Source organism: Lithobates pipiens, unplaced genomic scaffold, assembly GCF_037356315.1.
Source record: "Lithobates pipiens isolate NorthernLeopardFrog02 unplaced genomic scaffold, aLitPip1_a1.2 Scaffold_1, whole genome shotgun sequence".
NCBI lineage: Eukaryota > Metazoa > Chordata > Amphibia > Anura > Ranidae > Lithobates > Lithobates pipiens.
Window position 1 is genome coordinate 138,649,454 of NW_027507685.1, and position 26,661 is coordinate 138,676,114.

Sequence of the window (26,661 nt, forward strand, 5' to 3'; positions counted from 1 at the left end):
CTGCTCCCTGCAGCTCAGTTTTTTTCTGCTTAGTGAAGAAGGACCTAGGCTCCCTACCAGGACCATCAGTCCTGGAGATTTTTTCTGTATGTTTGCCTTTTGTGCAGGATTTTAAGATCCTGTGAACTTCTATCAACAGCCGGCTGGCTGACAGGCTGGATAATATAGATCCTTGTAGTCTCCCAAGCCTAGCCATCGAGTGTGTGCAGACCCTAGCTAGGCGCTGGGTCGGCCACGACATGCCCCTCAGGCTCCAGGGGCGGCCGGTGAGCGCAATGCTTTGGGGCACACATATGACCGGACTACAGATGCCTTTGTCACAGTGTGCCTTTGCCCGCAGCCACCCCATACTGTTGGGTGTGGATCTGTGATGGGAGGCCTCCAGCTCGTCCGTATGGTAAGTATAGCTCTTCCTGACTTGGCGGGATTGGGCAGCTGGGCATTCCCTGGGAGGTCGATTAGGGGGGAGGGGTTTGTCATCCCCCCCCCCCCTCATGGGGGATGCTGTATGACTGGGCTGTTGAGCGGTGTGTGTGTGTGTGTGTGTGTGTGTGTGTGTGTTCCTGAGCCAGGAGTACTCCGGGGGGCTCTGATCCTTGATTGGGGGCTGCGCTTGGCTGTCTGTGTCCCTGGGCTGTCTGCTGGTGTCTGTTGGCTCTGCATGTGCTGCCGCCATAGCGCTGTCTGAAGCTATTATCTGTGTACATTTACTGTGGACAGTTTGTCGGCCATTTTCTGTGAGTCTCTGTGAGAAGCATGTTCGGCGCAGTGCTCGGTCGGGGTGGTGAGTCCTGCAGTAGGGGCCCCTCAGTCTGCAGCAGCTAGGAGGGTGGGACTGAGCACCTTGTCCTAAGTCCCCAAGGGTGGCAGACAGGGTGGGTCAACATGGCATCAGAAACTGGGTTCTTCCCCAGACCTCCCTGCAATTGCAACCAGCTCGTCTGCAAACAGTGCAGTGCCTTTGGATGCTTTGTCGGTGGTCCTTGAAACGTTCATTGACAGGGTGGAGGTGGTGTGCGGGCGCAAAGGTGGTAAGGAACTGCGCCTGCCCGTCCTCCGGGGAGAGTTCTGACTCGGACTCGGGCCCAGCAGTGACTGGTGGCCCCTGCTTTGATGTGTCAGAGGGCGCTGACCAGGACCGATTGGAGTCCATGCAAGACAAAGTGCTAGTTGGAGCACTTATCACAGCTGTGCGTGATACCCTGAAAATACAGAATACAGCAGGCTCCTCTGCTGAGGTAGCGGTCCCTTTTGAGTCCTGTAAGCCAGCCCGTAAACCTGAGGTTTTTCCATATCTGACTTCTATCGATAAGTTCATATACAAGGTAGGGCTGGGGAAAAAATCGATTTAAATCCTTGAAGAGAGGTCAAATTGATTTAAAAATGTAAGAAAATCAATTTTTTTTTTTGTTTTTTTTTTTTTTTGCCAGCGCGCCGGTCCTGAGGAGTTTTTAGGCGAGGCTTCGGCCTAGTCCGCGAGGCCGGGCACCGTGGTCTAGGCCCAAAGCTGCGGCCTCGCCTAAGAACTCCTGCCCGCAGCTCCTCAGGACCGGCGTGGTGTCAAAAAATAAAAATAAAAAATTCTAATCAGCCGGGCATGGACACCTAAGTATCCAGGTTAAATAAATTAACCACGATCCCGGTAAAGGACTCCTGCATTTAAGGACTCTACCGATGGGAACACAGAGGCAGTGGCCCGGTCCATGTTTATGGTAGTGGGGTTAGCGATACGACCAGTACTGGCCACAGCATTGGTGTTACAGACCGCCATGTACCATGAATTGGAGAAGCAGCAGACCTCTCGTCTGCATGGAACTAGCAGACCAGTTGGTGCACGGCCTTAAGTACGTTTGTGACGCAGCCCTGGATACGCTTCCCTTGCTCTCCAGAGCATCAGTTTCAGCAGTGGTGCTGCGGCGCCTGATTTGGCTGAAATGCTGGTCTGTGAGCCAGGCATCTAAAAAAAAAATAAAAAAAAAAAAAAGCCTTGACAGATTTTCCCTTCCTTGGTGAGTGGCTATTTGGAGCCTCTCTGGATGACATTAAGAATGTCACAGGTGGGAAGAGCACTTTGCTCTCACAGTCCAGGAAGAGTAAGGAGCTACGCCGCAGGCAAGGGCCTTCATTTTCCACTCAAAAGGCTTTTTTGTCTGCCTGGGATTTCAGCAAAACGCTCCCAGTCCGACAGGGCACCTACTGAGGAACAGAAGCATCCCTGGACTCGCAAGCCAGCGAGCAAAAGTGCTACAGCGTTAAGGTTTGCCTTCGCCCGTCACTCACCTTCGGAAGTTTGCAGCCTGGTGGGCTTCTCTGCTGTTCGACCAATGGGACTGTGAACTTATTTCATCGGGTTACAAGATAGAGTTCCTCTTTTGGCCACCAAACAGATTTTTTCCCCTCCAGCATACCCTTACTCCCGGGTCCCCGTGAGGCCCTGTTTGGGGCAGTAAGGGACCTGCTCAGCCGCGTGGTGATCGTGCCTGTTCCAGAAACGGAAAGGTTTCAGGGATTCTATTCCAATCTGTAGTCCCCATAAAGGAAAGGGTACATCCAATCTTGGACCTAAAAGCCCTCAATTGCTTTGTGAAAGTACAGAGGTTCAGAATGGAATCAGTTCGCTCTGTAGTTGCCCCAGATGACTTCTACGAGGACGAAACGCCAAATTTTATTTAAAAAGCGATTGATTCACTGTACAAATGTGAGTTTATTACCTTTTTTTTAATTTAATGTTTTTTTTAAATGGAATTGCGCTATTTGGCCCTATTTCCTTTTTGCATGTATCCAACAATTTGAGCTGGATTGTATAGCTGGAGACAACCTATTGCTTAGTACATGAATGGAACGGTTGTGTTTGAAATTTCTCTGGAAAGTTTATCCTTGAAAATCTGCGTAAATTGCGCAAGCCTTTGTGATCCTTCGAATATATATTAGTTTGGATCCAATATATCTGGTAAGACTGCATCGTGACTGGTGGTGGGATTGTCACATGGTGTCTACATGTCTCTTACATCCAAAGAAAGTGAACGGTGATTTTTACCATACACGTGGGATTGGATCATCTTATATAACAGACTCTGTAGATTCTTGGACTTTTTGTATCATTTTAATTTTGTTCACACACTTTTGTGTATGCACTGATTTGTTATTTTCACATGAATGTAATACCATCTTCATCCCTGGTATTTATGTAATACTATGAGGAACACTAGAGAGCATTGATAGGTGGCAGATAAAGTCACTTTGTTTTAAATTTCTAGCGCTACACTATTATATTGAATTTATACGCTCTGTAGTTGCTGCACTCCGGAGGGATGCCCTGGCATCTTTGAACATTCAGGACGCGTACTTGCATATACTCATATGCCTCAGGCATCAGAAGTTTCTGCGATTTGTAGTAGGGGAAGACCACTACCAGTTTGTGGCTCTCCCTTTTTGGCTTGGCTTCAGCACCTCAAGTCTTTACCAAGGTATTGGCTCCAGTTTTGGCATTGTTGCGACAACGTGAGATCACAATCGTGGGTTACTTAGACTATCTCCTCCTGAGAGCAGCTTCTGCTTCAGAATTAAGGGAGGATGTGGCGATTAACCATGCAAACCCTGCAGGAATTTGGGTGAGTGTTGAACATCAAAAAGTTGGTTCTTGTGCCGACTCAACGCCTGGAGTACCTAGGCTTACTGCTGGACTCCGTGGAAGCGAGTGTTTCTCCCTTCAGACAAACTGCAGACTCTCAGAGCTGCAGTGAAGCTGTTGATGAACAGCAGGTGGTCGTCACTGCGCTGCTGCATGCAAATCCTGGGCCTCATAGTGGCCTCCTTCGCGGTGGTACCGTACCCCAAATTTCACACCAGATTCTTGCAGAAGGAGATATTTGGCAAAATGGGACAAATCTCCCTTATCCCTGGATTGGCAGATTCAGCTGAGCCAATTAGTCAGGGACTCTCTTCTCTGGTGGCTGAGATCTCCGGCCCTTCCATCCAGGAAATTGTTCATACCTCTTCATTAGACAGTGATCACAACGGATGCCAGCCTGACTGGCTGGGATGGAATACTTGGGAGTACAATTGACCCAGGGCCTCCTGGTTGAGGGAGGAATCCAAGTTGCCAATCAACGCGCTTGAACTTCAAGCGTTCAGGCTATGCCTCTCCACATGGTCGATGAGACTACGATGGTGTCCGAACAGGATCCAGTCAGACAACGCCACGTGGTGGCATATGTCAACCATTAAGGAGGAACAAGAAGCTCGGCTGCAGCACAGGAGGTTGCTTACATCCTTTGGTGGGAAGAGCGGCATATACTGGCCCTGACGGCCATATACATCCCGGGAGGAGAAAACTGGCAGGCAGACTATGTAAGTAGCCAGATGCTGGACCCAGGGGAGTGGTCACTGCATCAGGAGGTGTTCAGGCTCTTTGCCTGCGGTGGGGCACACCAGATGTGGATCTCCTGGCCTCTTGGCTCAATCAAAAGGTGCGGAGGTTCGTGTCCAGGACAAGAGATCCCTGGGCGGATGCGTCAGACACCTTGGTGGCTCCATGGGAGCAGTACCGGCTGATTTCTGCCTTTCCTCCACTAAAACTGTTACACGTCTGCTCCTCAGTGGAGGCCGAGGGGATTCCAGTGATACTGATTGCCCCAGATTGGCCTCTGCATCCTTGGTACGCCGACATAATACGCCTGGTGGTGGACTCTCCTTGGCGGTTACCGATGCAAGAAGACCTTCTACCACAAGGTCTGATTCTCCAGCCTGCTTTACCGTCGCTGGTTTTAACGGCATGGCTGTTGAAAGCCAGTTGTTAAGGAACTGAGGTCCGTCTAACTCAGTGATTTCCAATATGTTGAGGGCACAAATCTTCTCCGAAGATATACCATCGTACGTGGAAAGCTTATATCTCCATTTGTGAGGAGATGGGGTGGCGTCCGCACCTATTGCGTTTCCAGGATCCTGATGTTCCTACAGCGAGGAGTGGACCAGAAACTGGCCTTAAGCACCATCAAGGGACAGATATCAGCCTTGGCTGTCTTTTTTTTTTTTTTTTTTTTTTTTTTTTATAACCTCTGGTGTCTCTCTCTAGTGAGTACCTTTTGTACAAGGGGGGGGGGGGTGGGGGTCTGGCATGTAGTCCCCCTGGTGCGTCCACCCTTATCTCTGTGGGATCTGAACCTGGTGTTATCGGCGCTTCAGAAACTGCCATTTGAGAACGTCAGGGAAATCCCTTTGACACTCTCAAAGTGGTCTTTTTAGTGGCCATTAAATCGGCCAGGACGGTTTCGGAACTGGCCACCTTGTCTTGCAAATCGCCCTGTCTAGTTATCCACAAGGATAAGGTGGTGTTCTTTCTACCAAAGGTGGTATCGGCTTTTCACCTCAATGAAGACATTGTGTTACCATCTGTGTCCTAAACTGACACATCCGGTCGTGTTCTGGGCTCTAAGGGTATATCTGTCTGCCACGACTTCCTTACGGAAGTCAGATTCTCTGTTCGTTTCGGTAGCTGGTCTGAAAAAAGGACTGTCGGTCTCGTCATCCACCATTTCTAGGTGGATCAAACAGTTCGTAGTCCAGGCTTACGCCTTGAAGGAGACGGTGCCCCCCTTTTCTGTCACGGCCCATTCCACCAGGGCAATTGGGACCTCTTGGGCTTTCTGACATCAAGCGTCAGTTGCTCAGGTGTGTAAGGCGATGACTTGGCTGTCCGTTCACTTTTACAAAGTTCTAAAAAGTGGATGTAAGCGTATCTTCTGATGCCTGCTTTAGCCGCAAAGTTTTTGCAGGTGGCCGTATAATGTTGCAATTTTACACTTTCTTCTGTTAAGAGAGAGTTACCTTTTTGAATGTTGATGCACTCTGCTGCATATGTTGACCGCAAGTTCTGATGCAGTTGGTTCAGATAGTGTCTCCCCCGTTAGGGAGCACCTCTTGTTGTGAGTGAAGTTATGTTGCTATTCCCACCCCTCGTTATGACACTGGGGACGTCCCTAAAGTCAGGATTACTGGAGCTGTGTCCATCAATGAACGAAAGAGAAAATAGTATTTTTGTACTCCCTGGTAAAATCCTTTTCTCTGAAGTTTGACGGACACAGCACCCTCCCCTCCTATTGGTTTACGTTATACTGCTTGTTGACGTACTGGGCTGCAGGGAGCAGGCTGAAGGGTTATTAATAGAGGGACCGCCCCCTGGGCGTAATTGTACAGTTCTGTTGTGTTTCACATGTATTACATGTTCTGCCTAGTCCTCTCCTGAAGGTGGCGTAATAACTCTACAGTCAAGATTACTGGAGCTGTGTCTGTCAATGAACTTCAGAGAAAAGGATTTTACGGTGAGTACAAAAATCCTATTTTCACATAAGGGTGCATCAGAACTTCTGCATCAACATGTCATTGCCCCGGTTCTTGCAGCAGACTGGTTCTAGGGGTTTTACTCCAGCCCATTTACTGTTCCCAAACCCAAAGGGGACATTCACCCCATCTTCTTCAAAGCTCTAAATGTCTTTCATGCCCAAAAGTTCCAGATGAAATCCAGCAGATCTGTCATTGCTTCCCTCAACCAAAGAGACTTACTGGTTTCTTTAGACATCCAATGATGCTTAGTTACATGTGCCCATCTTTCCAGAGATTTCTACAAGTTCATGGCCTTCTCTTGGACCTCTTATCTAACACTTTGTGTTCACCTGGGTGCAGACTAGTTTTAGCCCTGTTGTGTTCTTGTGGTATCCCCCCCCCCGTTGTAGATAACCTAGATTGCCTCCTATACAGGTAGCCGGGGCTGGCACCAGAATAAGGCAGCTTAGGCAGACATCTTAGGGCACTGTTTTAGGTGGCTGGAGGGGGGGAGGGGGCGGGGGCTGCATTATAATCCAAATCCCCTGTTTCTCTGTGGATTTTTATAATGCCTGCGTTTTGTTGCATGCTGTGCCCAGTAGGAGAGGCCATACCATAGAAGTTTGTTTTGCCAAGAGAAACCCTTGGAGTGGATCTGCAAGGATGCAGAGGGGAGCAGATCCAGGTGTGTGCAGGGAAAGGTCGGGCCCTCTGTGCAGGGTGGGGTCAGGCCAGGGAGTACCAGCGGAGGAAGAGAGGTGACCGAGGAGCTCAAGCATGCCACTAAATGCCACGCCTCACTTGGAGCTTTGGTGTTTTGGCCTTCTTTTTTTTTTTTTTTTTTTTTTTTTTTGTGTCTGGAGAAGCGTCATACTTTCTGGTCTCCAGTTCAGACTCTTGATTCCAGAAGCCATCTTACTCTACACGCTAGCGGATGACTCTTCTAGATTGTAAGCTCTAAAGAGTAGTCCTTGATTCTGGTGTGTTGGGGTTTTTATTTTTTTATTTTTTTATTTATTTTTTTCTTTCTTGGTTCTGTTTAGCCTTGTTGGTGTTGCTGTCCACTACTCTGTTGGACTTTTTGGACATCCTGTTCAAAAGCAGGTTATTACTTTGTCTCCCTCAATAGGCAAGAGAGGAACCATAGGATTTTTGTACTTGCTGTGGAAATGCTTTCCTTGGCATCCATTAAGGGGCACAGGAGGTCTTAAACTACTGCTGCCTATAGGATAATTGGACACTGGCAAGTAAAAAAAGAAAATTTGTACACCTGCAAAGCTGCTGAAATAGATTATAGCATGAAGGGGTGGAGCTTGTGTCCCTCACTGGACTCAAAGGGATTTTATGGTACGTAAAAATTAAAAAATCCTATTTTTCCCTACAAAATCTAATTTTCATTTTTGTGCTTTTATCCTTTATAACATAGGTGGAAAAATAACACCCATGAGCACACCAGCAACCTCTCCTCCTCCTGTTATGAGCTCTGATGATTCTGCAAACCCTATAAATATTTCCTACACATCAACCCCTCCCAAAAAGGTAAGTAGAACTGATGGCATGGAAAGACTTGTTCTTGCACTCCTCTACCCAATGTATTGCTGACATGGCTTTCTCTATTTTTGTAGACTGAAGGCTCCGATCAGGGAAAGCTCAATCAGCACGCCATCAGGGGAGAAAAGGGCTCCGGTAAGCTGCAAGTTTACTCTAGCGATATCTGTGTGGAGGTGATTTGATTTATTTCCTTTTTTTTTTTTTTTTTTTTTTTTTTCCTTATTCATTGCTAAATGTTTTAATGTAATGTGTTCTAATTTATTTGTACACTGAGACTTTTCTCTGTGAATTGATATCCATTGTTTGCAGACTGCTAGTCAGTGTTTGCATTGTAGTGTAACAATATAATTGAATATGGAAAGGTTTCTTCACAGTAAGAGCTGTGAAAATGTGGGATAGACTCCCCTGCAGAGGTGGTTCTGGCCAGCTCAGTAGATTGTTTAAGAAAGGCCTGGATTATTTCCTAAATGTACATAATATAACTGGGTACTAACATTTATAGGTAAAGTTGATCCGGAGAAAATCCGATTTTTCTCGGATCAGGAAGGATTTTTTTCCCCCTGCTTTAGCAAATTGGATCATGCTCTGTTGGGGTTTTTTCGCCTTTCACTGGATCAACTGTGGGTATATGGGATTGTATATTAAATTTATTTACTTTTTTTGGTGGTTGAATTGGATGGACTTGTGTTTTTTTTTTTCAACCTAACTATGTAACCTCGGTTTCGAGAACACACTATTAACCTCCCTGATGGTATTCCCGAGTGTGGCTTGGGGTAGATTTTCAGTACCAAAAGCGGTAACCCTGAACCACACTTGATCGTTTCGCAGGGTCCAGGAAGAGGTTACTTGTCCCCAGGATCCTGCGATGCCGCCACGTTCTATGTGCGAGCCATCCTCCACCGGATCTAATACAGTGCCGAGCTCCGTTCCCTGCAAGCGTTGCGACGCACGAGAACTGCGCCAAATTCAAAAAGTAAAAAATGCTATATATATATATCACACACACACACACACACACACACACACACACACACACACACACACACACATACACACACACACACATACACACATACACACATACACACATACACACATACACACATACACACATACACACATACACACATACACACATACACACATATACACATATACACATATACACATATACACATACACACATACACACATATACATACAGTACATTGTAATCTTACAGATTACATTACTGTATCAATTTATTTCACGTCCCTTTTGTCCCTAGTGGTTTCTCCAGTGCCCTGCATGCAGTTTTATATATACATTATATATTATATTCTTTCTGCCTGGAAACTGGAGATTCTTCATAGCAACCAAAACCATCCCTTTACATCAAAAATAGTTTTAGACCAGCTAGAAAACGGCAATAGTAAATTAGAATCACTTACAGAATTTGAGTGATAATGATTTGTGGGGAAATTCGTCATCAAACGCTGGAAGTAATGAGTGACCATTCTGCAACTGAGCAAATTTCACGATGACCAGGTGCCTGGACTGATTCTTGTGACGTCAGCAAAGAGCAGACTTCAGTTTGCTTTCTGCTGAAAATGGGTCACGGGAGTGCAAAACTAATTGCACTTCTGTGACCCAGAGATTAAGCCCAGCCAAATTGGCACAGGCTGGACAGGGTTTCCTTTAGTCATTACTCTGTTCATTTTTCATTTCAGAAGTTTAAAACCACTTTAAAAATGTCAAAGCATATCCTTCTACAGTGTGTAGTTGCCTTTGGTCAAAGCGCCTAGTATGATTTCTGTCTGTTCTCTCTTCCCTCTATCTGCATGAGGTACTTTTGACACCAGACAATCCAAGGAGGTGGCCCTGCCTCTCTCCAGCACACAGAAGGCGCAAGAGCCTCAACTGTGCATGTGAACCTATGGGACTTTGTGGGGGGGTGGGGGTGTGTTCATTCCTTCCCTCCACGCCCCTCAGGTCTCGGATTACACTGGGCTCTCTGCTGTATGCTGTGCAGTGTGATGTCATATCCCCACCCTCTCCATTAAGGAGCTGAGAAATGGCCTTTTGATATGGTATACTTTGAACAGCTGTTGAGGAAAGAGGACTGCAGATAAGTGAGTACAACTTAAGTAGGAATATTTCTTTCCTCTGTGTATCACCTGAGGCTTACCATTTCAGTGGTTATGGACATGTTATAAAATTAAAACTTGACAGAGGTTCAAAGATTTGAAAGTTCTTTATTACTTACACCCCTGCATGAGTTGCAGTGAAAGTGGTAAAATACGTTGGTAAGTGTAAATGGGACATTATACCCTGAGACTTCTACTAACTGCAGCACATGAACAAGCCACATATGGAAGAATGGGCTTACTTGAAATTCATTTGAATGCGTTAAAATGCAGGAAAACAAAGGGTTTTTTTTTTTTTTTTTTTTTTAAGGATCTGTGTTGAAGAAGAGTTCCTGATCCTTGTGAGAAAAGAATGTGAATGGAATGTGGGAGACACAGTAATAATGTAAAAAGGGTTCTGTAATCCATCCTCACTCTATTATTTTGGTTTACCTTCAAAATTCTTGTTTGGAATACATCACAGAACACAGGCCATCTTCAGGTCTATTGTAATAGGTGATTTGGACACTGGCAAAGAAAAAAAAAAAGGCTTGATTAGATTTTCACTGGTAGACTCATCATTTGCAATGACCAATGCAGAAGAGATAGCCATATTGTACTCTATTCCATAATGTTGACAGGCAATGTTTGCTGAAAGGTGTCCTAGGACTCCACCTCCCTCCTTGGACCCAAAAGAAGCAAGTGAAATGTGTCCCAGATGGAGTTGAAATCCCAGATATGTGGAGGAAATCTGAGCAAGCTGGAGGCATATGACCCAAGGGGAACCTATGGCTAGGCTCCTCCCTAACCAGAGAGAGAGCAACATGGCTGGGAGGAGGGTATTGATGCTGCTTTTTTTTATTTTTTATTTTTTTATTTTTTCTCTATAACTTGTACCCTGGCCTTCTCAGCCTTTAGAACAGGGGTATTGAATTTTTTAACAAATTAAAATTTACGGAGGTCAAGTCACTAAAAATTTGTTTTTTTTTTGTTTTTTTTTCCCAAGGCGTCTTTCAGGACAGCACCTGAGAGATGGTGACTCCTCCCTCGACCTTAGGAAACACTTTTTTCCTCCAAACTTTAAAGGGAGGCACCTCCCTACCAAACCTCAGTTGTTGTGTTTCCTCTGGCCCGGAGGGAACATCTTTTGGGAGGGAGTCAAGGTCTCTTGGGTGCTCCTGAGGGACAAGGCTTCCTTCCCTTTTTTTCCTCCTCCTAGGGACCCACTGTCCTCCTGACCTACCCAGGCCTCAGCAGCGGTAGCAAGCGGGCTCCTCTACCCCTCCTGGTGCTCGGAGAGAGCTGAAGATTCGGTGGCCGCTCGGTCCTAGGAGCGGCGGCGCGCATGCTTGTCGGCGGTTGCACCGGAAGTGACAAAGCGGGTCACTGGGTCGGCGAAAACGTTGTTTCCGCCGTGGACCCAGGGGAGAGGACAGGAGCTGGTGCGCATTTCCGCTTCCGGTCTGGTGCAGAGGCACTATGGGAGTCCGGAGGCAGCGTGTGAAGCCACAGGTGGAATACTGCATACCTACTATGGAGGAGTCACGTCTGCAGTAGTGGGGACAGGCACCAGCAAAGTCCAGGTAGGAGGCAGCGGTTAAAGTCTGGCTTTTGGTCTCTCTATTTATTTAAATTTTTTTATTTTTTTTTTTGGCAAGGGGCCTGTCTGGCTGTCTGGGCACTAGAGGCTGACTGGTTTCTTCTTAGTGCACCTGGGTGGTGATCCTTATCAAAGCAGAGACTGGGTCTTGCTAAGGGTCCCCTGTTTTTTTTCCCCCTTTTTCGTCTTTTTTTTTTTTTTTCTTAGGCTAAAAGCTCTGACCCAAAGAAGCGATGTCCTTCTTGCAGAATGGGAGAAAGTTGGAAAAAAACCCTATGCAGTGCCTGCATCACCTCTTTAACTAAAGAGGAATCGGCCTCTGTATGTGAGGATCTGGTTGCCTCTGTAAAAGAGCTATACGCCACGATTCAAACTTTTCGTGACTCGCTAGTGAACCCAGCTGCTAGTCAGCCTTCCGCTTCAGAGTCCTCCCAGGGGTCTTTCGCTATCCCAGTGTTGGAATCTCTGCCTGATCGGGAAAAGCAGTCTCCTGCTCCTTCCGTTAAAGATTCGGAAGAGGAGATTGAGGAGACTGAGGCAATTCAAACTGTCCCTTGAAGAGGTAGATGGGCTCCTTAAGGCTATTCATGCCATGCGTGGCTTAAGTGAGGAAAGAAAGGAATTATCACTGCATGATCGCATGTATGCTGGGTTAGATGAGCCTAAGGGGCGAACGTTCCCAGTTCATTTGGTCATCTCTGAGGCCATTAAAAAAGAATGGCAAGATCCAGAGAGAGACCTTTTTTTTTTTTTTTTTTTTTTCTAAAGCCCACAAGAGGCGTTTTCCTTTTCAAGGAGGACCCTGCTGTGGAACAAAGTGCCCAGGCTGGATGCTGCCGCCTTCCCGGTCTCAAGGTCCACAGACCCGTCTTTTGGAGACATGGGGGTTCTAAAAGATACAGTGGACAAATGTATGGATCTTTTGCTCAAGAGATCATGGCAATTAAGATGTCAGCTAGGTCAGCAGCTTTAACTACTGCTGCAAGAAGAGCTTTATGGCTTAAAACCTGGCCAGGTGATTCAGCATCAAAGAGCAAGCTGTGTGGGATTCCCTTTTCCGGTGACCTTCTTTTCGGCCCTGACCTCGATAATCTTCTAGACAGGACGGCCGATTTTAAAGAGATCCTTCCCGGTCAAAAAGAAAAAACAAGTTCCAAAACGTCTTTTTCGACCTCAAAAAACTCACGATCAAGACGGCAAGTTTCAGGGGAGAAGGAAAAGTTGGACCGCTCCGAAAGGTAAATGCGGAATTCTCTTCCGTCCTTGTACACAAGCCAAGAAATCTCAATGACTTGTCCCTGCGGCTGGGCGGAAGACTGCAAGAATTTCTTCCGCAGTGGTTAGGGATAACTTCAAATCAGTTTATTCTGACCACTTTCTCGCAGGGCTACACATTCGAGTTTACCAAAAAGGTTTTTAATAACAAACACCCCACAGGACTTGGTAAGGGCCCTGGCCATGAAGTCCTCTCTCGAACTGATGCAGCAGGGTGTAGTAGTCCAAGTACCACTAGAGGAGCAGCAGGAGGGGTTTTATTCACATGTCTTCCTGGTTCTTTAAACGAATCCAAGTACAGAAGGTTCAAGATGGACTCGATTTTTCTCAGTCAGGAATCTTCTGACGCCAGGTTGCTTCATGGCGTCAGTAGATTTGAACGATGCATATCTGCATATACCAATCTCACCCCAGTCTCAGAGGTTCCTCAGGCTAGCAGCGAGGATGGGGGGCATGGTTCATCATCTTCAGTTCAGAGCCTTACTCTTCGGTCTGTCATCGTCACCCCAAATTTTTACCAAGGTGATGGCAGAAGCATTGGCTGCGCTGCGTCTTCAGGGAATCTCAGTTATTCCTTATTTAGACGATCTGCTATTTTTCACCCCATCAAGTGAAGAATTGCAGATCAATTTAGGCAGAGCATGCAACCATTTGGAGGCTCTGGGGTGGATTTTGAACCTCCAAAAGTCTTCCCTAAACCCATCCCAGAAGATTTGGTTTTTAGGGTATCTAATCAATTCTGTGGATCAAAGGATCTTTCTTCCTTTAGACAAGGGCAGGATTCATGGTGCAGTGTCAATGCTGCAGACCAGCCAGCGGCTGTCGGTAAGACAAGTTATCAGCTTTGGGTGTTCTGACCTCAACAGCGCCGGCTGTCCAGTGGGCAAGGCTGCATTTCAGGTGTCTGCAGGCTTTTCTTCTGAGATCTTGGGATCACACAGTGGTATCCCTAGAGACAGAGCTAAGAGTGCCAACCCAGGTGAAAAGGTCACTGTGGTGGTGGAAGAGACAGGATGTCCTATCGAAGGGGTAAGTCTGGGCCTTTCCGGTCAAGAAAAGACTAACAACCGATGCCAGTTCCTGTGGGTGGGGAGCCCACCTAGGAAAGACTTTCACTCAGGGAACCTGGTCCAAAGAAGAGGCTGTAAGGTCCTCAAACTGGAGAGAGCTCAAGGCGATTGCCTTAGCTCTGGAGTCGTTTGCTCAGGATCATCAGTCCCAGCATGTTCAGGTCCTAACAGACAATGACACGGCTGTGGCCTATTTAAACGGGGGGGGGTAGTAGCCCTGGAAATCCTTTGGTGGGCAGAAAGGCATTTGTTGTCGCTACCGGCAGTCATCCTAAAAGGGGACCTGAACAGGGTGGCGGATTTCCTAAGCAGGAACCCTATTCAGGAAGCAGAATGGTCTCGAAGCCCAGCGGTTTTTGAAATGATTGCCGAAAAGTGGGGGCAACCAGAGGTAAACCTGTTCGCCTCAAGAGAACGCCCAGGTTCCCCAGTTCTTCTCCCTGAACAATTGCGAAGTGCCACTGGGGACAGATGCGATAGCATGTCCATGGGAATTCTGTCTTTGTTACTCTTTCCCCCCCATTTCAGTTAATTCCGTTTTTTAATTTTAAGGAAAATTCAGAAGGAAAAGGTACCAGTCATACTTATCACTAATACTAGCCTGGTTTTCAACCGTTCTAAGACTGACAGTCAAGCCTTGTTGGCATTTGCCCCTCAGGCACAATCTGTTGTCACAAGGCCCGGTAAATCATCCAGGAGTTGCCAGCCTGGAACTCACAGCCTGGTTTCTGAGAAGCAGCTCCTTAGGAGCAAGGGTTTTTCCAGCCGTTTGATCTCAACTCTTTTGCCAAGAAGAAAAAGGGTTACAAGGGTCATTTACTCTAAGGTTTGGAAGGTTTATAATACATGGTGTATTTCATCCGCCCAGGACCCAGAGAGCCTTGTTTCCATCCTAGTGTTTTTACAAGATGGAGCAGAAAAGGGACTAGCAGTTAGTACTCTGAAGGTGCAGTTGGCGGCATTAACTGTGTTTTTAGACAGACCTGTGGCCTCAGATCCGCTGGTGATCAAATTCTTTAAAGCTCTTAGGAGGTCTAGACCAGCACCTCTTAAGGTTTTTCCTAAATGGGATCTGTCGGTATTCCTGCAGCCTTTAACAAAGGGTCTTTTTGATCCCCTGGATGAAACGCCCCTCAGATATCTCACGTTAGACCGTTTTTCTGATTGCCATTGTCTTTGCACGCAGGATCAGTGAGCTAAATGCTCTATCTATTAAAGAACCTTATCTATTTTTCCCGATAGTCCTTCTTAGAACAGATACTAAATTCTTACCGAAGGTGTCTTCAGTACAGAACCGTACTCCGGACATAGTACTTCCAACCTTCTGCATTAACCCAGGAGAGGAGACCTTTTTCCACATGTTGGATGTCAGGAGGACTCTGTGTTACTTAGGACAAAGCTCTTCAGACGTTCAGATTCACTGTTTGTACTTTTTCAGGTAATAGGGTTACCAAGCTTCTAAAGTTTCTTTAGCAAGATGGCTGAAATTCTCCATCTCAGAGGCATATTCCCAGGCAGGGTTATCCCCACCAGCAGGGATTTGTGCACACTCAACCAGGGCTTTGGCGTCTACATGGGCAGAGAGAGCTGGTGCCACCCCTGAACAGATCTGCAAGGCGGCGACATGGTCAAGTTTGCACACATTTGTGAAACATTATAGGCTGGACCTCACATCTGCCAGCGATCAGGCATTTGGTCCTGCAAGCTGTTGTCCTGCCCTAAGGGGTAAGTCTCTGTTATCCTCTCAGGTTCTGTCCTGAAAGACGCCTTGGGAAAAACCAAGTTAGTCTTACGGATAACTTGTTTTCCAGAAGTCTTTTCAGGACCGCAACATCCCGCCCTATTGTATTTTATTATGCTACGCTGTGACTAACATATGTGTTTGTGTTCCAGCTGCGGCCGGAGGTTCTCTTCTACAACTGAGGTTTGGTAGGAAGGTGCCTCCCTTTAAAGTTTGGAGGAAGAAGGTGTTTCCTAAGGTCAAGGGAGGAGTCAATATCTCTCAGGTGCTGTCCTGAAAGACTTCTGGAAAACAAGTTACTGTTAAGGTTAACTTGGTGTTGTGTGTTTTTTTTTTTTTTTTTTTTTTTTTGTCCAGCAGGGGTCCAAATCGTATGTTGGATTCTTAATGGCACCTTAAAGCGGGAGTCCGCTGGGAGTTCCGCCGTTTTTTTATTTTATTTTTTTTAAAGCCAGCAGGTACAAATACTGCAGCTGATGACTTTTAAAATAAGGACACTTACCCGCCCAGCGCGCCCGCGATGTCGGCACCCGAAGCCGATCTCTCGATCGTCTCTCGGGTGCTGCTGCCGCCATCTTGGGTATGGGAATCAGGAAGTGGAGCCTTTCGGCTTCATTTCCCGGTTCCCTACTGCGCATGCGTGAGTCGCGCTGCACAATAAGGATGGTCCTGCTGCCTCTGGGATCCGTGTGTTTCCCAGCAGGCAGCGGGGTACTTTCGGAAAGGGGCGTAATCTACGCCCCTTTCTGCAGATGCTATGCCGGAAGTGGGTGCAGATACCTGTACTGTACAGGTACCTGCACCCCCCTCCCCCCTGAAAGGTGCCAATTGTGGCGCTGGAGGGGGGGGAGGATTCCAATGAGCGGAAGGTCCACTTTAGGGTGGACCTCCGCTTTAAAGCATTGGTGAATGCTGCACGTTTTGGTGCATGTAAGACAGCTCATTGAAATGAATGGGATGCCTACATGCAGAACACAGGTAACAATGATATATAAACCCAGCCTCCTTCAAATTACAATCCTGTCACTACAACAGTGTTCACAGCCACAGTCCCCCTTCCTTCCTTTGCATTCCTGTCCTCCTCCCCCTTTCAAATCAGTGATCTTTATTGTCCTATCTACACAAGATGGGTTAGGCACATCAGTCTAGAGCTGACATTGGCAGCAGAACAGTTCTGCATGGACGGCAGGAGGCTGACATTGGAAGGAGGGCAGGATTCTTACAACTTTTTCTTGGTAACCAGCTTGTGATTGGTTGCTTGACAGCAACCAATCACCTGCTAGTTAACTTGAACTCTGCCCCTCCCGGAGCTGTACTGCCTTCGATATCAACCTCATGCCTCCCATCGTCCACGCGGAGCTGTCCTGTCAACAATGTCTGCTTGATGACAGCAGTGGGGGGCGATTGAGCGGGCTCCTAAATGGCATGACCACAGCCGATCCGAGTGGGACAGTGATGACTGCTTTAGAAGAACTGGTTGTGACGGTGTTATGTCGGTGGGGCATTTTTTATATTTTTTTGTTTTGGCTGCTGAAACAATTGACATCTAAAGCTGTGGTGTTTGCTCTACTTTTTTATATCTGCAGAAGTCTCTCCCAAAGTTGTGAAGACCGTGTCTCTAAGTGAGTTATCTGAAGTTATAGGAGTGCTGGCTGCTGACCACAATAATACAGAAGAAGGTGAGCATTGCGTCTAATAACTGAGCAAGTCACCCTGTCAGTTCTGTTACCAAATACATACAGTATTTGTATATGTTGTTTTTTTTTATTAATCTAAATAGTGTTGAGGGTGCAGGGCAGCAGTAATTGGCATCATTACTTTGCAGGTTCACATATATGCAAATTGTGATGTGTATTTCCCTGCATCCATTTCTCGTGACAGTCAATGGAGCCGGTTCACACAGCTCCAGGCGGCCACCGCATTTGGAAAGGGTCCTGTGCATCTTCTGGTCCAATTTTTCTATATTGTATTTTCTACCTGTGGGGCTTTCCCCTGGATCTTAATTTTTAATATACCAATAGGATAGCAATTGGTTATTTTCATGGTTATATTTTTTTTTTTTTTTTTTTGTGCTCTGCCATTTTTTTTCCTTCATGTCTCCAGTAATGTGCTGTATTTCCATGACCAACATTATGTTTGTACAGAAAGAAATACAGGGCTGTTTACAAAGTACTTAAAACTACTCACTCCAAAGAAGCTGAAGACACAAGTATTAGCTATTGTGCTGCTTCCTTTAAATTTCATGAAATGGTTCACTTGCTCAATAGGACGTATACTATAGACCTGATGGCTGAGGTATACAAACATCAGCAGACATGGAAAGGCTGTTCAGAACAACCTGTTTGATTTCAAATATTTAAAGCCCAAGTCATAAACCCATAGTTTAAACATCCGATATGTTTTCCATTGTGAATAAACGGAGAAAATGTACCATTTTTAACAACCAAAAAAAGGTAATTTTGTAATGGGAGTTACAGGTCTCAAAAAAGTTGGGACAGGCCAACAAAAAGCTGGCAGAGTGGTTCTAACAAGGAAGAGCTCTAAGAACATTTTGCAGCAAATTGGGATTATTGGTGACAGGTCAGTAACATGGTTTGGTGTAAAAAAAAAAAAAAAAAAAAAAAAAAAACATCTTCTAGAGTGAGAATGTGTTCGAAATAAAGATGGACAGCAGTTCATCTGTGAAAAAGCTGCGTCTAAAAATTGTCGAAAAATTTCAGAATATTGTTCCTTTAACGTAAAATTGCAACTTTTTAAAAGTGTCTTCTACAGTAGTGCTTCTCAACTTTTCTCTAGTCAAGGCATCCTTAAAGTGGTTGTAAACCCTTACAACACAGTTTGACCTACAGGTAAACCTAGATTAAGGCTTACCTGTAGGTCCAAGAAATATCTCCTAAACTTACACGGTTTAGGAGATATTTGACGAAAGACAGGCACCGCTGTCTACTGCGCATGCGCCATAGACAGCGGCACCGTCAACGGCGAAGATGCTGCTCGTGGCGGCTCCCGTGCGCATGCGCGCTCGTGACGTCATCGCGGCTTCGCCGAATGACGACGGCGGAGCAGCGAGACCCACCTAGAAGATGGATGCGCCGGACTACAGGGGACAGCGGTGACATCGCTGGCTCCTGTGTCAGGTAAGTGACACATAATGGACTACTATGTCTCAAGGCACCCCAATCTACAGCTTGGTTCACATTACTGCATGTCGGGAAACGTGCACAAAATGAATGCAGTGTTCTTTAGCAGAAGTATAGGGGTGTCATTAACTCTTAATGATACACCCATGCATTGGCAAATGCAGTGCAATTTAGTACAAGAAAAGGTTGGACATCTTTCCGTGTGTTTCTGTGGGCAGGGATGCCCATTGAAATGAATGGGCTGCCCTATATGCAGCCACACAGTAAAGAACCAAGGTCTTATTCACACGTGATGGATAGTAAAACCACACAGTTGACACATTTTAACCACCCACAACTGCTTCCCCTTTAGCTGCAGTGGCAATATCCATGGTCATACACATACTTTGGCTGTGGCTAGGCATATACCCTAAGTGAATGGGTGTGCTGCAACTGCGTGCATAGCATATGTTTGTGGAATGGAGGGGGTTAAAACTGACAGTGAGCAGGCAACATATCGCATCTTCCCTGCCTGTCAAATACCTCTGATATGTGATCTGAGCATGGATCGCTTTTCGGAGGTCAGTCCTTGTTGTTAAAGGAGCCCTAAAAAGACATGCATGCATAGAGCTTAGGAACCTACCTCCCCCTTCCACTGCTTTCACTTCACAGTCCCACCCAAGCTCCTGCTGTTGGTGTACAGTTCAGCGAAGCGTTAGCTCGGTCAGATCTGACAGCCTGCCTCAACTGGGATGCTGCTGCACCCTGGTCAAGATAGGCTGATCTACAGTTCACATTTAAAGATTCTGAGAATCTGGAGAAATCCAGGCAAGGAACAAGGTTGAAATATAAAAATGCCCATGATTTTCGGGCCCCTAAGACACTGCAGTAAAAACCGGCAGGATTCTGTTATGGTCATCACTGCATGGGCTTGAGAATACTTGGAAAAGTATGCAAGGTAAAGTTTTATCGTGCAATGAAGAAGCGTTGCCGTCTTCTCTGGGCAAAAGATCATTTTAAAATGAGCTGTTGCAAAGTGGATAAATTTTTCTCCCAATTACCGATTTGCCATCCTGCTTCATGGAACGACATGGCCCTTGAAGTCCTGGTTCTGAGGATAGGGTTATCCTTGGATCTGTAGCTCCTACAATGCTGAAAGCTAGGAAGTTCAGCTCCTGCAAGGTCTCATCAAATGTTGAAGGCATATTTGACCTGGTGCTCCCCCCCACTAGCTTCTGAGTGGGATGAGTCTTTCAGCTGGGTCTCATTAAATTTCCCCCACTTTCATTTTCCTGTGACTAAGTGGGGCCTGAATCTTGAAAAAACATCATTTTAACTCCATCCCACAGTTGTGGCTCTATCCTAGTTTTGCATAAGGACATTGTGTTGAGGCCCAGGGCTTGGGCATTTTCTGTCTTATCAACCAGGATATTTTACGTCTATCCCTCTGCCCAGCTCGCAAAAAGGAAAGTTCCATCCACTGGCTGTGGTTCAGGCATTCTCAACCAGTGCATCTTTAAGAAAGACCAATTCTCTTTTTGTCATCCTGGAAAGGGTCTACATTCAGCATTTCTAGGTGTCTCAGGCCATCAATCAAGCCTATGGTCTCAAGGACCATTTTATGTCGAAGTGCATTGTAATAGACTTCGTTGGCTCTTTTGCTTTTTGGCATCAACTGTTTTCCATATTTGCAAGGCGGCCACCTGGTGTGGTATTTGTGTGTGTGTGGTGTTTTATTTTTTATTTTTTTTTCCCCCAGTTTTCTGTAAATTTAGTGGATGTTCAGACCTTGTCTGATACCAGCTTAAAGCATATGTTTTTTCAGGTAGCTATGTGAGCTGGAGACAGGCCCACAGTTCTTTGGGCCGGTTATTGTTTTTGCTTTGTTACTCACCGCTCAGTTGGCCTGCTTTTGGACTTCCTGAAGGTAACGATTTTCTGGAGAGAGAAACTTTTTTTTATTTTTTTTTTTTTCACCATGAGGCCCCTTTCACACAGGCAATCTGATTGGGCCCTCCTGTCAGTTTTTCAGGCAGACCTTTATTGGACCCTCCAGTCTTCTCTATGAAGCTGCGGGCACCTGTCTGTTGATATGTGATTCGATCCTCTCTGCCACAACGGACGGATGGGGGGCCTATTTCAGGTGTGTCCTTGTAGCTGCTGAATGCCAATTGACAGCAATGGGATGGGGTGAACAGAACACCTGTGCATCTTCGTGTGGGTAAACACAGCACTCACACGGTACAGATTTACACACCCCATGCAAAAGAGGCCTAACGAGTGATAAATGCCTGCATGTGTTGGTATACAAATAGTAGGCGCTCAGCGTAGGACAATAGTGGCTAGCACTAGAAGTCAATATGCCAAAACCCTCATGCTAAATATATAAGTGCAGTGTTCGGGGAAAAAAAAATTAAAAAATTTGTACGATAAATTTGCAGCAAAAAATTGTGTGTTGAACCTGAAACTAGACTTCATAAACATAAGTTGGTAGTCTGAGCAGAAAAAAAAACATTGATTTCAACAGTACATAAAGTTAAAAAGTTGGCGCGTCTCCTTTTTAATGCCATTCAGATCTCCAAAGGTTCCACTATGCTAACCGCCACCCAGCAAACCGCACATCCCAGAACATATGGCTACATACTTTTTTTGTAGGCATCAAAAAGGCTCCAGGGTCATCCAAACAACCACATCTTTCCATTGGAAACAGTCCCTTTTAGAAACATGGCGCTGAAAATTATTTCAGCTCATTGCTTAAATCTACTTTCCTAATTTTCTCCAGTAACTAAAGCATTTATAAGGCCCTTAACCTTAAACGTTTCCAGGTGCAAGAAAGTACTAGGCACTAGTGCAACTGTGAAGAGTAGGCATGGAAATAGATTTCAACATACATTGGAAACTTGGATTACGAGCATAATCCGTTCCAGGAGAATGCTTCCAATCCAAAGCACTCGCATATCAAAGCGAGTTTCCCCATAGAAGTCAATGGAAACGAAGGTAATTCCTTCCACATTGACTTCTATTGTATGCAGTACCGCATGTGGCCAGAGGTGGGGGGGGGCTGAAGAGACTAAAATACTCGGACCGATCGCAGCCGATGTGGAACCGAGTGTTTCTTAGTATTTCCGAGTGTCACCACACCCATGGCTAAATGCGGTACTGCACGCCACAGAGGCTTGAATCCTGGTTGTTTTGTGGGACAACACTCGCAAACGGAGTCAGGATTTTTTTTTTATATATATTGCCAAACACTCGTTAACCCCCATTACTCGCAATCCGAGGTATTACTGTAAAGAGTATTTTAGTTCTTGAATAAAGCCCATATAAAACACTGCTGTCCACCGTGCTTCTCATCCATGTGATCTACACGGTCGGCAGCTGGTGCCATCTGCTGGAGACTTATCTATATGCTTTTTGTCAAATAACTGATTATTTAAAGTCTTATGTGTAGCAAATGGCACAATTCTTAATGCACAAATGATTGACTTGAAACCAGGTAGGACAATAACCAATTAGAAGTTTAGTCCTATCCTCGTAAAAAGGAGATTTACATAAACCTGTGCTAATGAAGGCATAATAAGTTGGAGCCTTGTGCAATTAAAAAAAAGGGGGGGGGGGGGAAGAGATACTAAACATCACAAGATACAGTAAGTGCACAGCCAAGATGCCGAATTTTGACAAAGCATCAATACACTTTAATACCGTTCAGATGTGTGTGCATATTTGTGTTTAATTTCGTAAATGTGTTTTTAATATGTGCTACACTTAGGTAGTGGTGCTTTTCTCTTTTTGTTTTTGCTTAACTTTCTCCATCTGCAGGAACAAAGAAAAACGGTAGGTTTGTACGACTGCAAAGGTAACTCAAAATGCCAAGCTGGCATCACGGTTGGTGATCACAGATGGTTTCTCACAAACTGAAAGGTGGTGGTGGAATGGAAAAAGGGCTGTCACGGTTTACACCTGTGTTTTTACTTTGTGCACTAGAGAAACATTTTGTGTCCCCCCCCCCCCCCCCATGAATACAATTCTTGAACGCTAAACATTCAGACTGGACAAATATAACACAAATAGGAAAAAAACTTAAGCAGCTATACACTTATTTTTCCATGGCTTCAACAGTCATTTGTCCTTTTGTGTGAAAAAATATAATCTGAGGTTGCTTCAAAAAATTCTCCTTTCTCTTATATTCACCGACCGACATGGCTCCTCTCTGTAGCTAAATGGGTTGTTTAGCCTGCCATTAGGAGAACTAGGCAAAATTGTTACACAGTACACAGAACTTTTAGTCCCGCCCCAGGGGGGCGGACCCTGTGCTAACAACCCTCCCCACTGCTCCCAGCAGATTCAGTTTTTATTTTGCCTAGTAAGGAGAATGACCTAGGAACCCTGCAGGCCCTTTTGGTCCATGTTTTTGCTGCATGTTTTATTTATTTATTTTATTTTTTGCACAAGGTGAAAGATTCTGGGATCTTCTATCAACTGCCGGCTGGGTGACAGGCTGGTTAATGATTATCCTTGTAGTCTCCCCAGTCCAGCCATCGAGCATGTGCAGGCCGCAGCTATGGCTCGGCAGGCCAAGACATGCCTCAGCTCCAGAGGTGGTTCAATGCTCCGGGTTATACATATGACCGGGCTACTGATGTCTGGATCACAGTATACCGGGCCAACAGCTACCCTCTAACTGCGCAGGATTAGGTCTGTGGAATGTCTCCCAGCTCTTCAGGACTGGTAAGTACGGCTCTCCCTACTTCGGTGGGGTGAGCAGCTGGGAATTCCCTGGGGGGTCGACTTGGGGGGCCACCTCACCTCCTTTATCTTTTCTCCCTAGTCCCTATCTCCCTCCTTCCCCCTGCATGCGCTGCGGGCTGTGTGTGTGAGGGGGGTTCGCTGGGTCTCAACTGTGGGCTGGGTACAGCTAGCGTTGGTCCCGGTCTGGGGGGGTCCCAAAAAATGTCTGTGGAGGTGTTCTGGCTGTAGGCTGGCAGCATTGTTCTGGGTTTGTCCTGTCACCGCATGGCGCTGTCCGGCAGCCATCTTGACTGCGGGAAAGGCAGGTTCCCCTTGTGAGCCTCAGCAGCCATCTTCTATGGGATTCTACTATTAGTTGCAGTGGCGGCCATTTTCCTGAAGCCCGAGCGCTCTTTTCACCGCAGTTCTTTTGTGACAGCTGTACATGTGCTCACAGGCTGTTTCCTGTGTCCACTGTGTGTATAGGACGCTGGATGGCTCTTTGCTGAATGCTGGAGCAAGCTCTGCAGAACGTTTCACCACTATTATAGACAGCTGCTGCCGACAGTTTTCTTCACTCTGCATCTGGGTAACCTCCTAGGGACTACAGGCATGGCTAGTGGCATTCACAAAACGCCCCAGGGTGGTGAGTCTGGTGCTAAGTACCCCAACCCACCCCCCCCCCCCACGTGGCGGCAGCAGGAGGGTGGGACCTTCACTGTCCTAAGTTCCCTTGCAGGTGGCAGACAGGCTAGGGTCAGCATGGCTTCAGAAACTGGTGTTTCTTTCCCCGAAATCCAGGCTATAGCAACCGGGTCACCTGTGGATAGCACGGTGCGCATGGACACCCTGACGGCGGTCCTTAACTCTTTTTTGTTGCTAAGATAGAGGCAGCGCGTGGAAGGAAAGGTGCAAGTAAGAGACCCCTGCTTTGACCTATCTGGACCGTTCGGACAGTGAGGATGATTCCCCGTCTGAGTCCGGGTGCGACAAAGCACTTGTTGGCGCACTTATCACAGCTGTGCGTGATACCTTGAAGATTCAGGAGCCAGCGGATCCCTCTGCTGATGTACAGGTCCCTTTTAGATCCCACAAGCCAGCACATTCACCTAAGGTGTTCCCGTATTTGACTGACTTATTTTGACAAATTCATTTACAGGGAATGGGGTCGCCCGCAACTGACCTTTCCGGTCCCCAAAACTTGGCGGTGCGTTACCCCTTTGAGGAAAGCCTTCTCAAAAATGGTCGGCTCCTCCGGTCGTGGACCCCCTAGTATCTAGGTTAAATAAAGTAACCACAATCCCGGTTGAGGGGACTCCTTCATTCAAGGATCCCACAGACAGGAAGGCCGAGGCAGTGGCTCGTTCCTTGTTTACGGTTGTGGGGTCAGCCGTGCGACCAGTACTGGCATCCGCACTGGTGTCACAGACACTGACTGAGTGGGCAAATGTTTGCACTGTGAATTGGGAGAGCAACAGGACTCCCCTGTCTGCGTGGAACTAGCAGACCAACTAGTGCAAGGCCTTAAGTACGTTTGTGACGCGGCCCTAGATACACTCACTCTGTTATCCAGGGCTTCAGTGTCAGCTGTGGTGCTGATGCGCCTGATTTGGCTAAAATGCTGGTCCGCTGACCAGGCATCCAAGAAAGCCCCAATGGATCTTCCCTTCCTTGGCGACCGGCTCTTTGGAGCTTCATTGGATGACATTATTAAAAATGCCACGGGTGGTAAGTGTACACTACTCCCACAGGCCAGGAAGGCTAAGGAGCCACGCTGTAGGCAAGGGCCCTCCTTTTCCGCTCAAACGGCTTTTCATCCGCCACGAAAAAAAGTGCTACCGCATGAAGGTTTTCCCCCATCCGTTATGTCTTCGATAGTTTGCAGCCCGGTGGACCTCCCGGTTGTCCGACCAATGGGTCTGCGATCTGATTTCCACAGGCTACAAGATAGTTTCTCTCTTGGCCGCTAAACAGATTCTTCCCCTCCAGCATACCCATGTCCTCGGTTCGCCAGGAGGCCCTGCTAGGGGCAGTAAGGGACTTGCTGAATCATGGGGTGATTGTACCAGTTCCGTAATCGGAACGCTTCCAGGGGTTCTACTCAAATCTGTTTGTGGTTCCCAAGAAGGAAGGGGTACTTCCAATCTTGAACTTTAAAGCCCTCAATCACTTTGTAAAGGTGCAGGGGTTCAGAATGGAATCAGTTCGTGCAGTAGTCACTGCACTCCATCAAGGGGACTTCCTGGCGTCCTTGGACATCCAGGATGCTTACCTGCACATACCCATTTGCCTTAGGCATCAAAAATGTCTGCGTTTGGCAGTAGGGGAAGCCCACTTCCAGTTTGTGGCTCTTCCTTTTGGCCTGGCATCAGCCCCCCCAAGATTCAGTCGGCTCAGGGCCTCTGGTCGACAGAAGAATCCAAGTTGCCGATCAATCTACTCGAATTGAGAGCAATCAGGCTGTGCCTCCACACAGGGTCGACATGTCTTCAAGGACGTGTGACCAGGATACAGTCAGACAGCACCACGGCTGTGGCGTACATAAATCACCAAGGGGGAACAAGAAGCTCAGCCTCTGCTCGGTAGGTCGCTCACATACTTTGGTGGGCACGTTCCGGCCCTGTCAGCTATTTACATCCGGGGCTGGAGATTTGGCTGGCGGACTATCTGAGTCGTCAGATTCTGGACCCAGGAGAATGGGCTTTGCATCCGGAGATATTCAGGCTGCTGTGCCTGAAATGGGGCACGCCAGATGTAGATCTCCTGGCCTCCCGTCTCAATTGGAAGGTGCCGAGATTAGTGTCCAGAACAAGAGATCCGTGGGCAGACGCGCTGGTGGCTCCGTGGGATCAGTACCAGCTGAACTACGCCTTTCCTCCACTAAAACTGTTGCCACGTCTGCTTCGCAGAGTGGAAGTCGAGGGGATTCCAGTAATCCTGGCTGCCCCAGATTGGCCTCAGCGGCCTTGGTACACAGACCTAGTGCGTCTGGTGGCAGACGCTCCCTGGCAACTGCCACTGAGGAAGGACCTCCTATCTCAAGGTCGAATCTTTCACCCTGCTTTACCATCGCTGGCTTTAACGTCATGGCTGTTAAGAGCCAGGTGTTGAACTGGGGTCTGTCGGATTCGGTGATTCCAACTATGCTGAG

General features: G+C 46.8%; 1 protein-coding gene across 2 annotated transcripts in view; it reads left to right on the forward strand.

The window, feature by feature from the left end:
- Positions 1–26,661, forward strand: part of TSC1 (TSC complex subunit 1) — a 127,290-nt gene that overhangs the window by 56,766 nt on the left and 43,863 nt on the right. For both annotated transcript variants that reach the window (XM_077477611.1, XM_077477620.1), the window contains 3 exons: positions 7,748–7,860; positions 7,947–8,007; positions 17,250–17,342. In XM_077477611.1, coding sequence (XP_077333737.1) covers positions 7,748–7,860; positions 7,947–8,007; positions 17,250–17,342 — 267 coding nt within the window. The remainder of the gene's footprint in view (positions 1–7,747; positions 7,861–7,946; positions 8,008–17,249; positions 17,343–26,661) is intronic.